Genomic DNA, 13,214 nt, shown 5'->3' with positions numbered 1-13,214 from the left:
GACAGTAGAAACTTATAACATGTGCACAAAAGCAAGTATGCAGTGCAAACAGCAGGAACTAGCATAGGACGTTGTCAAAGAGCATCAGACATAAGTAAAACCCAACATTAACCAATTCCCAAAGCCATCGAAACCCGGGGCCTCCCAGGGAGGAGCGGGGCCGGTGCAGAGGACCGAGGTCCGGGGGTGCCACCACCGGGTCTCCCCCCCTCCCTCTCAATCACCCAGGGGGAATAATCAATACATTGCCCAGGAACATAAAGGAGTAAAACTTCACCCCCGCCACGAAGATAAGCCCCAGAGATCTAGAGCTGTAGAGACCTAGCCCCAAGCCACGGATCCCATATCTTCCCAAACTTCTGTGGGCATTGACTTCCCATACAAGTTAGTTTATACAGCAGGAGGGCCGAGTCCACCAACGGCCGCCATTGGGCGACCGTCGGAGGAGCCGACCCCCCCCCCCCCAGTTCTGCAACAGAGCCTTCCTGGCATAGAAAGACAAAACAGTAACAATTTCAGATATTTGGCCAGCGCCGCCAAACCACCCATGCCCAAAGTATCCTAGGGTCAAGGGGTACCTGCACAGCCGTCACTGCACTCATCTCAGCCACCCCCTCCATCCAGTACTCCTGGACCAGCACATCCCTTAGTAAAAGCACCTCACAATACACATATATGCACTGGTTAGGCACACGTTTAACCCTTTGGTTTTCCTAGGTGTTAACCGCTTCCCAGCCAGTGTCATTAGTACAGTGACAGTGTATATTTTTAGCATATGGATCACTGTATTAACCTATGTTTCCAATAGAGCATGCAAAGCAGCGCATGTGATTCACACAGGAATCGCACCACATTTTTTTTTATGGCTCAAATCACATCGCAACCGCACTAGAATTTCCCAGGAGCCTGGAAAGCATTACACCCGCAATCAGCAGATCGTGGGTTCAACGCAGGGCTCTTGCAGACAGTCTGTATGAGCGGTCTGCTCATACAGCTAGGCAGTTACAGTGACAGGAAGACTCCATGAACTACCTAGAGCTCTTAACAGCGCGAAGGCCAACCCGGCTGCATCTTTATTTTTTTTTTTTCAATTGTAACAGCGAGTTGGGGGGGGGGGGGGGGAGAAGATCCCCCTTATCACTGTCAAAACAGGGATTGGGGGCTGCTGCAACAGTAACATGTTACACCCTGAATATGGGTGTAACCTGATACAAAAGGTGAACTTATCCTTTTAAAAGGTGACCGGGAGGGAGCCCCAGCACACAGCCTGCGACTCATATTCACACCTGTTCTCGTTTACCATGTACTGTGTGAAGGGGGGGGGGTTAGAGCCGCAGCTCCGTGTGTCCATTCAGACACGGAGCTGCTGCTTGGCCCCGCCCCCTCTCTCTCCTAATAGGCTTACTGACTTTGAAAGCTGTGGGAGCCAATAGCGCTGCAGCTGTATCTCAGCCAATCAGGAGGGAGAGTCCCAGGATGGCCAAGGGACTCGTGGACATTGCTGCACAGAGAAGGGGCTCAGGTAAGTGCTGGGGGGGGGGGGCTGCTACACACAGAAGGCTTTTCATCTTAATGCATAGAATGCATTATGATCAAAAATAAAACCTTCCTGGCTTTACAACACTTTTTTAAGGCCTCTTTCACACGGTCCACCTCCGTAGGCGGATCCGTGTTGCTCAGCGGGGATCGATCCGCGATCCCCGCTGAGCCGGCGGATGACAGCTCCGTCTCCGCTTGCAGAGCGGAGAGGGATGTGTCTCAGCCCCCGCTGCACTCTATGGGGGATCGGATGAGAGCGGACCGCCTGTCCGCTCTCATCCGATCACTGAACGGATGGAAAAATTTATAAAATTTGCAAATTTTATATTTGCAAAGTTGCTTCATGTCATTGAATACATAAAAAGCGAATGTGCTTTAAAATAGGATGAAGAAATACATGTGTACCATGTTCTTGTATGGGATTTCAGTATTTTAAAGCATGACATTATTCAATAACGGCAGAAGTCCACTAGATACAAACTTTAGCTCTATGGGCAAATCATTTCTCAAAGTCTTTCACCCAAAAAGCTGCATAGGGTGATATCAGATTAACCCTCTTTAGATTGCAGTGTCATTGGTAGAAAATCTCAGCATATACACTTCAAATTATGCTGCATCAGCTAAGCATGTGTTTAAATGGAGATCGCTAAACACTGTCACACGAGCATGGGGTAGAGACTGATCTATACAGAAAAAAAGAATGCTGTGATTTTCCTTGTAATTGGGAAACCCCTAAACCCTCATTTGGCAATGTGCAATAATGATTATTAGGGCTAAAATGACTATGGAACTTTTAGAATGGGTTTAGGTGAAAGAAGCTAAAATGCATAACTGACCGCTCCGGATTACATACTAACGGATATTGAAATTCTTGGGATTCATATGCCTGTGTCACAATGCTTAGCCTGTTGGACCAATTTACTGTTTTCTGGTTCAGCCTAACAACTCACTTGGTCAGCTTTCTTTGTGGTGCTGATCTATTGTCCAGCTAGCAGGCTGGAGGCAGAGAGGTGACATAGAAAAAAAATCTGCATTGCTGAACCAGGAAAAAAGTCTATCCCCTTCCTGGCTATGCGGTGTGGCAGAGGGGTGTGAATCTAAGAATTAACTGACTAAATTTATTTATTTTTTTTTTTTTTTGGGTAGCTAAGAATGTATGCAAATGATTTTTCTAATTGCTTGGTGTAGCCTAAGTTTTCCAGTGAAATTTGCTTAATCTCTTATGTTTTTTGCCAATCCTGTCTGATTTCTTTCAGGTGGTAACATCATACTGCCCTGCAAACAATTTGCCCATCGCTCGAGTTAGGCAGGTAAGAATTAATGTGGTGTTTTTGTAGTATTTTGATTTTTTTTTTTTTTTTTTCCCAAGATTTTTGTTTTGACTTTGAGTAAGTCTTTTACCCCCCATTTTTAACAATGTAATGTGGAATTTACACGCATTGAGCTTTTCCATTACTCTGGGTATAACCTCTCACTAGATAGGATATGCTTTATAGGGTCTACAGGTTTTGTCTTTAAAAGACCACCAAATGGCCAACATAGTTTATAAAAATTACAATGTTTTAATAGTTTTATACGTCTTCTTCATTCACTTTAGAGCCCTGGTGCCAGAGGCTGCATGGTGACATCAGGGCCACAATTGGGGTCCCCTGTACCTCATAGTTGCCAGTCGCTGACCTTGAGGCTCTTGCATATTGAATAAAACTTTTTCCCTTTCCCAAATGTGTTCTCATAGGAGTATCGTTATAATCTGTTTAATCGGCAGTTTTAGAGTCCATTCACACTGCCGAGACTTGTGAGGCAACTTGTGTGCCCTCAAGTCGCCCCAAGTCGCTTGACATACTAAAAGCAATGTTAATCAATGAGTGACGTCTTAATTGGCACTACTGAAGTCGCTCCGACTTCAGAAAAGGGTCCTGTACTACTTTGAGGCGAATTGTATCAGACTTGTCCCATAGACTTCAATGGGAGTTGCCTCCTTTATCTTATTTGAAGCGACTTGTGATCAGACTTTCCATTAAAATGGTCCTGAACCAGAAAATAATTTTCTTAGAATTTTTAGTAGCGCAGGGATGGGGCTCCGCTCCACCTGGGTGTTTTTGTTGCAGGCGTTTATCGGGCATTTTTTGGGCGTCTTTGGAGACAGGCATGACATCTGAACTTCTGTGTAGGGGTATATATACACACACATATAGTTGTGATAGGAGCGGAACCCTATCCCTGCAAATAATTTCATTAGCGCAGGGATGGGGTTCCGCTACTTTCACACCTATGTGTGTGTGTGTGTGTGTGTATGTGTGTGTATATATATATATATATATATACCCCTACACAGAAGTTCAGATGTCATGCCTGCCTCCAAAGATGCTCAAAAAATGCCCGATATAAACGCCTGCAACAAAAACGCCCAGGTGGAGCGGAGCCCCATCCCTGCGCTACTAAAAATTCTAAGAAAAATTATCTTTTTTTTTTCTGGTTCTGGACATGCTACTGAGCTGAAACTTCACAGGTTCACTTTTTAGACCCCCCCAGACACTAAATCCAAAGAAATCTTTTTTTTATTTCAATAATTTTTTCAATAATTGGCTCTCTATCAAAAACGAAAATTTTTAAGAATTTTTTTTTGTGTGATTGAGCATGACCCAGAACCATCATATTCTGATTGGCCAAATACAAAGTCGTCTATCATACAAGTCGTGCTGAATTCGCGCAAAGTCGCGCTAACAAGTCGCCCCTTATGAGGCGACTTTCTGGTCGCGGCAGTGTGGGGTCTTAAAGAGATATTTACAGTACCTATAGGTAAGCCTTATCATAGGCTTACCTATAGGTAAAAGTGTCAGAGGAGGGTTTACTTCCTCTTTAAGACGCACTCAAACAATACAGTCTTAGGCCTCTTGCACACGATACTGCCTGAGAATCTACTTTTTCATCTGTTTTTTTTTTTTTAAATGTATTTGCGTGTATTTTCCCGCATATGCGTACGTGCAATTTTTTGCCAAATGCGCGGAAACCGTCTCATTTTCTTGTTTTGTGCTTTATGTAAATGGGCATTTGCGCATATTTGCTCGCATGAGGCGTTAATTGCTGACCAAAAATGCAGACTTTTCTATTTTTGTTTTTACTGAAGAATGCACGGCGCTTGTTTACGCGACTGTGTGCGTAGGCACATTACAATCAATGGGCTGCATTTTAGCTTAGTAAACGCTGTACTGCGCTTTTTCAAGCTGCAGTGTGCAAGAGGCCTTAAACAGTATAAACTGTTTAATAAAAGGTTATGATGTGCAGATTTTTTCCTTGGTTCAGCAAACAACTCAAGTTTCCCTACACATAAATTCACATTGGAGGTCAGACAAGTGGGACAGTGAGCTTTATACAGGTGGTGTAATAATAAACCTGAACTAAAACTCCTTTTATATCAACGTCGAGCCATCTCCGATAAACACTGATGATAAATTATTCCAATTCTGTATATCTACACTTGACAGTCTATATCTAGTGAAAGGATATTATGGATTATGTTTCTATATATTAGATAAAAGCAGTCCTATACACACAAGCTACCAGGAAGTTCTCACAAACTCCAGCAATATGTTTTACAGGATATCCTACAAATAACCTATAAAGCATTTGTCGATCAACTCCTAAAGGTGGAATAAAATGCATGAATCCACAACAACTAATGTCTCAAATAGGATTTAGAATCTATGGATAGGGCAGTCCTGCAAAGAGCTGTCAGAAAATGCCTCTCTAACTTCCCATAAGTCAATGAAGTTAAGATCTATGGCTGCAATCTCACATTTGTATCCTAACTTGGTAAACCGTTCTAGTCTTGGTATACATAAGATGCAGTAGCTATACTAGCATATGTCCAAATAAAAGCATCACATGGCTGACAAAAAAGTGCAAACATCCTGCTTTTATGTTCAGTGGGTAAAGATTTGACCTTAAAAAGGGTGTCAGACAATGTTGGAGGGAGCTATTCAGTACCACCAGCAACAACTGGGCACTTTTGTGAGACTGGCATACAATTCTGATGCATTTTAGCATGGCCTACTTTTTGGCATCCATTTGTTTTTTATGTAAGAATAGGTTCCTGATAAACGCCAACCTAGGAGTTTGTAAAGGTTGAGCACGCATAGGGCAGAAACTACTGGCTTCTTATTTTTCTGCTTTGTATCCTTGTTAATTTCAGGCCACTCTTGAAGAGTACAATGAAACAGTTATCAAGGCTAAGGAGGCCTGGCAGGTCTGGGCTGATGTAAGTATAACAGACATTGGTACACTTATAAAATATTTTCTGAGGTTTTGAATGTCATGAATGATGCCTTTGGTCATTGTAGTGGAACAGTGATGGACACATCTTTGAGGCTTCGTGTGTCTGTAAATCTTAAAACCTTATTCAAAAAAATCAATCCTATTTGATAATTCCTAAAGTAGATGTAAACCCTTACCATGTAAAACAAGCCATTCGGTTTAAAATTGAAATGCAAGGCAAAACATTTGTGTGTGTATGGAGAGATAGATGGAGAGATAGATGGAGAGATAGATATTTATATCTCTATATCGCCTATACCACTTTTTTTATTCTTTTAAGAGTGATCACGTACTCCTCTTAGCTGTGTGGTGAAGGGCTTAGAGAGCTGGGAGTAGAGAAACAGTGGTACACTGATTTCACAGTGAATGGCTGGTGTAGAGGGGGGTGTCTGCAGAAGTCTGATATTTGGACAGTTAGGCTGTGTCCCCAGCACAGCCAGAAAACTAACCACACTGGGATAGATATACTCTACTACCTAGCATGGAAATAGGAAAGCCGAACAACTGGCAGGAACACCAGGTATTTCACACAAAGGAAGCAATACAAAGAGAACAGGATTCTTTTTTCATACATGTAAAACCGGCACATCAGATAGATATATGAAATGTTGGGGTAACACTCTTTTAAAGTGGGAGTTAACGCCCATGTAGGATTTTTACTTTTAGGTAAGCCTATAATAAGGCTTACCTATCGGTACATGAAATATCTCCTAGACATGCACCGTTAAGGAGATATTTACTCTAGATGCTGCTGGTGATGTCACTGGCCCAGAGATTAAATGTGCATTTAATATATTTTAGGCATGTTCTTTACATGTAAAAGCTTCCCTTTTGTAGACCTCCAAAAGCTCTGGGACTGCTGCTGAGCTATGATATGGAAGGAGGGAGAAAGCTGTGCCGCAGAATTGGCTAGTCAATATTGCTATCTTGTTCAGCGACAAATCACAACTGAGTATAAATGGGTTTTGTTGGAAAAAAAAATGTTGAAAGTAGGCATTTAAAATACTAGATAATTCGTTTTTTTTTTTTTTTTTTCTTTTTCCTACAATAAATACAAATGAAGTAACGCGTAGGCTAGTATAATCAGTCAGAACATACTAAACACATCTAAATGTGTCACGCTGGCTTAGATGTCAACAAATCTATACAGTAGTTATATGCATGGCATGTGAATCTGGAAAAAGAGCTGTTTTATCTTCCTAATACCTTGCAGGTAAAAAAGGCACACCCTCCATAGTATATTAAATAGTGAAAGATAAAACCATTACATTTGTAACTTTTGTATAGATATAAGCAATATAGCAATAAGCATGATCCTGTCTTTTTTTTTTTTTTCTTGTTATTTAAGCAACTTTTCATCAACTTTTTATCACAAATGTGGCTGTTTTTTGTTTAGGTTCCTGCTCCAAAACGTGGAGAAATAGTGCGACAGATCGGTGATGCACTCCGAAAAAAGATCAACGTTCTTGGAAATCTGGTATAGTAAATAAAGCAATCCACTGTCTTGTTTAAATGCATAGTATGATGTTATGTAATTGTTAGACCCATGGAACTGGTAGCTGAGAAAAAAATATGTATAATTATGTCGTCACTGATAGTGGGGATTGTGGCTTGAGGAACACATGTTAGACTGCAGATGTACTAATGGCCACTTATCACTATCATTAGCTTGTCTAAAGCATAGTATTTTCCTATAGATATGTGCAGTGCTGGGGAAAACCGAAGCAATAAAGCAGAAGGAAAAAATGGCTACCATTCAGTTATTAGCTTTACTTTTTAACCTTCCCAGAAAGGGGTCAACTGGAACATGGTACAGACCTACCCCTTGACTTCTTCCATCAGTCTTTATGAAGTCCTCTGTGTACATTGTTAAAATGCCTCCTATAAACAACAATTGCATATGCCTGAAGAGGCCTGTGTACGTTGAAAGCTTGCACTAAAGTTTAATAAGCTTATAAACTGTAGCACCCTAGATCCAAACTTCTAAAAACAATTACTGGGAGAGAGTTATATTATATTTTGAAAATGCAATTTCGTTTTAATTGTTCTTAGTTATGATTTTTTTTTTATTAAATAGTACACGTATTGTTCGTTTTTTATTTTTGGCCTGGTGTACAGCCTTTGGAGATAGATATATTGTACTTGTGTTTTACCATACACTCACCTTGGCTTGTATAGAGGAATATAAGCAAAGAACAAACTGATGGTGAATTTACCTTAACTGATCACCCATACCCATGTACATCAGCCCAATGTCTGTCATGTAAACAAATAGCCTATAGAATGCATAGCACGTTCTGGCCCTTAAAGCGGAGTTCCAGCCAAATGTTGTTTGTTTTTTTTGTTTTTTTTTACAAAAAAAAACCCCTAGAATAGTCAGGGCTAGTGCATTTAAACAATGATATCCTCTAAACTGTCCCCTGTTTAGGTTACCTGCAGCATGAATTACCTTGTGAAGTTCTAGTCCAGCGTGGCCATCTGCGGTGTGGGCAGCTGAAGCCACAGTGTCCCTCTTCCTGGATTTTGCGAGCCCCAGAATGCTATACCCTCGTCTTTTCCGGGGCAGGGCATCATCCCACAGCTGGTTCCGTGTCATTGCGCATGCCTAGAAGCTGTTCTCCATCCAACAGCAGAGAATGACGCGCCTGCACCGGAAGTAACGAGGGACACCGGTGCAGGCGCATTGACTCCTGGGATTGATGACACTCATCTCCCAGGAATCAATGCAAAGCAGGAAATGACGGCTGCATAAGGAGGAAGTGGGAGGAATGGAAGTTGTGTTTTTTTTTTTTTTAAAATAAGGTAAGGGAACATTAAAAAAAAAAAAAAATAGCCAAATCGAGTTTAGAAAGGGATATAGGTATGCATGATGTGAAGTGGAAAATGTGGCTGGAACTCCGCTTTAATGTGCTTGTGCTGACTCTAATGATGTACTATATATAAAAACATTTATAGCACTGACAGTCTTCAGCATTTGCAGAAAAAGTTGAATCATGAAAGTGGCCTTGTCATCACAGGAAATACTGGTTGATCTCTTTGCACACTGCTATACCCTTTCATGTAGTGATGCAACAAGGTTTTGCTTTTGTTCATTGATAGACCCAGCATCTTATCTTCTTGACCATTGGGTTATACTGCCCCCTACAGGAGTAGGACATTAAGCAGGAAAAAGCTTAGTGTCCTCAGTGATCTCTTGGCCTGGCAAAAAGTGTTTACAAAAAAAAAAAAAATTTTAGCTAGCTTTCTCCGGATTTTTTTCCTGTGAGTTCTACAAGCAACTATGCTGGATCTGGGCAATGGGCTGGATGTATAGATCCAGTGGTCACCCAAGCCGGCCAGCGAGCGCGCAGGGTCGGCCGCAACATAGTCCCACTGGAGGGGGACTTGCCCCGCGAGTTAAACGTCTCGCCAGGTTCAGGCCCGAGTCGCAGCGTTCCTATTTTGGCCGACAGCCCCCCCCCCCCACTTTGGCGGAGAGGGGTCCTGTCAGGAGATGGCGCCCACCTGTGTTCCTGGTATGGTGAATAAATGTTCCCCCCTTTCCCCCTGGTGGATTTTGGGGTGGACGCGGGCCCCTCCCTGGGATGGTCGGACCTTCACAATCCCCAGGTTCCCCTCTGTCCTGGAATGCACCCCCTCCCACCCCCACCACGCGGGGGGCTGTTTGGGCCTACTCCCGTGGGCTGGGACCGTGTTTTTAGGCCGAATAGGGGGTGCACCGCCGGCGACGAACGATCGTGCGGGGGGGGGGGGGTCTCGGTCTGTACCTCCCAGAGCCCACCTGCTGATCGATTCCATTATGGAGTCTGGGGGGGTCCCCCTGAGGGTACTCTGTTGCTCTGCTCACCGCACTGGGCCACCATTTTCTTGTAGCCGCATGTGCTGGAGATCAGCAGCGATCTTGGTACACCCGGCACAGCCATTTTGCGGTGGATTCTTCTGCTAGGAATCTGTATGGGAATTCCTGGGGTTGTTGTTCTGTGGGTGGAGCCCCTCCCTATACCCTGGCGGTTTCTGAGCTAATTTCCTTTTGGAGAGCTACTGCTGACACCTGCAGACGTTCTGGGCCGCCTGCTGCATCTTGGGACAGTGAGTGTTCTCTCGCGTCTCCTACCTCGTGCTCGGTCTCCTATGATAGTGAGGATGACCTTTCTACCTCCACTGCCATGCAAGATAATGCGCTGGTGGACGCACTGGTTGTTTCTGTGCGTGAGACCCTAAAATTGGAGGATGCGGCTGCACCTGGGGTGCAGGTTACATTTGGCACTCGCAAGCCATCCAAAGCGGAAAAGATTTTTCTCTTTCCCGTTTATTTTGCCAACATGCTCACAAAAGAATGGACCATCCAAGACGTTCCCCTGGGGTGACTAAGCGGATTGCTAGACGCTACCCTTTTGAGGAGTCTCTGGTAAAGAAGTGGACTGTACCACCTAAGGTTGATCCACCGGTCTCCTGACTGAATAAGGCTACCTTTATTCCAGTGGAAGAGTCCCTGCCCTTTAAAGACCCGGAGGATTGGAAGGTGGAGGCTGTGGCCCGCAATATGTACTCCTTGGCGGGGACTGCACTAAGACCAGTCACGCAGACCTTGACTGAATGGGCGAAGTTAATACGCCATGACTTGGAGGAAAAACAAGTCCCTTCTGCCTTTGGGGAGCTGTTGGACCAGCTGGTGTAGGGGCTGCAATTTGTTTGCAATGCCGTGTTAGACACTGCTCCCTTATTGGGCCAACTTGTCGGTTTCGGCGGTAATTATCCGGCGTATACTTTGGCTGAAGTGTTGGTCTGCAGATAAGACTTCTAAGAAGGCCTTGACTAATCTCCCATTTCAAGGGGATCACCTGTTTGGTGCTACCCTGGATGTCATTATTAAGCGTCTCACGGGGGGGGGGGGGGGGAATAGTACTTTCTTCCACAGGCCAACACTGGTAAGGACCCTCGTCGCAGACCCTCCTTTTCTGCTCATAAAATGTTTTTTTGTCCCTCGGGGTCAGTCGATAAGGCAAAGCTCTTCAAGACTCCCTTGGGCGGTTCCAAGTGACCCTGCTCTGGCAAACAAAAGTCTGGTTCCAGACCTGCGGACAAGACCTCCTCTGCCTGAAGGTGCGTCCTCACCCATATCTGGGGTGGGGGGACGTCTGCCGGTTTTCGGGCCTGTGGCTGGCCCGGATCCCAGACAGAGGGGTTCAGGAGGTCATACGGTCTCGTTACAAGATCGAGTTTTGGTCATTCCCTTGGCTAAGGTTTTTCCCTTCCAATCTACGACTGTCCCTGGATCACTTGCTGGTGCTCTATGGGGCAGTACAGGACCTGGTACAACAAGGGGTTATAGTTCCGTGTGCGGAACATTTTCAGGGTTTTTTTTCCAACCTGTTCACGGTTCCCAGGAAGAAAGGCAAGGTGCGTACAATCCTGGACCTGAAGGCACTGAATGGTTTTGTGCGCATTCAAACATTTCAAGATGGAATCAGTTTGCACGTTGGTGGCTTCCCTACTTCGGGGGGGGGGGATTTGCTGACCTTCATAGACATCAAAGATTCCTATCGTCACATCCCAATCTGTGCAGGTCACCAACAGTTTCTCTCCATTTTGCCGTGGGAGAGGATCACTATCAGTTTGTGGCGTTATCCTTTGGTCTCGCCTCTGCTCGCGAAAGGAAGGTGTTGGCTCCGTTCCTGGCGCTACTAAGGCAGCGGGGGATATTGGTCCTTGGTTACCTGGACGATCTGCTTCTTCGTGCAAAGTCCCCTACGGTGCTGAAAACGAATTCGGAAATTACCATAAGAACACTGGCCGAGTTTTTGTGACTTTTGAACCTTCAGAAGTCGTCCCTGGTCCCCTCCATGGGACTGGACTACGTAGGCCTGACTTTGGACTCGTCCTCAGCCAGGGTTTTTCTTCCTTCGGAAAAACTCTTGAACCTTCAGACTGCGGTTCAGCTATTGCTGTCCAGCAAATGGTTGTCCCTTCGAACCTGCATGCGAGTTCTGGGACTGATGGTGTCATCTTTCGAGGCGGTCCCCTTCGCTCAATTTCACACAGCGACCCTCCAGAGGGAAATTCTTCTCTAATTAATTGAACAAGAATTCAAACTCCCTGGACATTTGGATCCAGCTGAGCCAGGTGACCAGGGAGTGCCTGATCTGGTGGCTTCAGTCCCCGATGCTCAAGCAAGGAAAATTCTTCCTCATATTCTGGACATTTGTCACCATGGATGCAAGCCTGTCCGGGTGGGGAGGAGTCCTCGGCAGGTTCTCTGCTCAGGGAGTCTGGTCCCTGGAGGAATCCAGGTTAAATCCAGGTTACTGATTTAATATCCTGGAGCTGAGAGCTTTGCCTAGTCCACTAGACCGAGCACCTGAGGGGTTGTCCAGTGCGCATTCAATGAGACAATGCCATGGCCGTGGCTTATGTCAATCACCAAGGGGGCACCAAGAGTGTCCTTACGGCCTTAGAAGTGCCAGGCATTCTTCCTTGGGCGGAATGCTTTGTTCCAGCTCTCTCCACTGTTCACATTCCAGGAGTGGAAAATTGGCAGGCGGATTGCCTCAGTTGACAGGCCTTGGATGCAAGGGAATGGTCCCTCCATCCAGAGGTGTTCCAGCAGTTGGTGGCTCAGTGGGGTCAGTATCAGCTGATGTATGCCTTTCCTCCTCTCAAGTTGCTGCCGAGACTTCTTTGCAGGATCGAGGTGGAAGGGATTCCAGTCATTCTTGTGGCTCCGAACTGGCCTCGCCGTGCCTGGTACGCCAACCTGGTCAGGCTAGTCGGACGCTCCTTGGAGACTTCCTCTCAGGGAGGATCTACTGTCTCAAGGGCCAATCTTCCATCCTGCTTTATGGTCGCTGGTTTTGACAGCTTGGCTGTTGAAAGCCAGGTGCTGACGGACAGGGGGTTGTCTGCTTCGGGGATAACCACTCTGCTTAAAGCAAGAAAAGTGGCTTCTAGGAAGATTTATCATCCTACTTGGAAGTCATACATTGGGTGGTGTGAGTCTCTTGGGGCTCCACCTCGCTCTTAACTCGGTGGCGTGCATCTTGGCTTTCCTTCAACGGGGAGTTGATCAAAAGTTGGCCTTGGGTACCATCAAGGGTCATGTTTCGGCATTGGTGATTTTTTTCCAAAGGCCATTAGCCACCCATTCCCTGGTGCGTAACTTCATCCATCCAGGGGGACGTGGCACCTGGTACCTCTGGTGCGACCCCCCCCCCCCCCCCGTTGCCTCCTTGGGACCTTAATCTGGTGCTGTCAGTTCCTCCAGAAGCCTCCCTTTGATAGTATCCGGGAGATCCCCCCCTGCTTACTTTAACCCAAAAGGTGGCCTTCTTGGTGGCTATCACTTCTGAGTGCAGGGTGTCAGA

At 45.3% G+C, this 13,214-nt stretch overlaps 1 protein-coding gene across 1 annotated transcript in view; it reads left to right on the top strand.

Moving 5' to 3' along the window:
* The window catches only part of ALDH7A1 (aldehyde dehydrogenase 7 family member A1), a 59,785-nt gene that overhangs the window by 5,302 nt on the left and 41,269 nt on the right, over positions 1 to 13,214 (top strand). The window contains exons 2-4 of the mRNA XM_082272817.1: positions 2,796 to 2,849; positions 5,732 to 5,797; positions 7,250 to 7,330. Of these exons, the coding sequence (XP_082128943.1) occupies positions 2,796 to 2,849; positions 5,732 to 5,797; positions 7,250 to 7,330 (201 nt within the window). The remainder of the gene's footprint in view (positions 1 to 2,795; positions 2,850 to 5,731; positions 5,798 to 7,249; positions 7,331 to 13,214) is intronic.

This window comes from Pelophylax lessonae, assembly GCF_965119305.1.
Source record: "Pelophylax lessonae genome assembly, chromosome: 1".
Classification (NCBI taxonomy): domain Eukaryota; kingdom Metazoa; phylum Chordata; class Amphibia; order Anura; family Ranidae; genus Pelophylax; species Pelophylax lessonae.
Note: the sequence above shows the minus strand (reverse complement) of the source record. Positions and strands in the feature narration are given on the sequence as shown.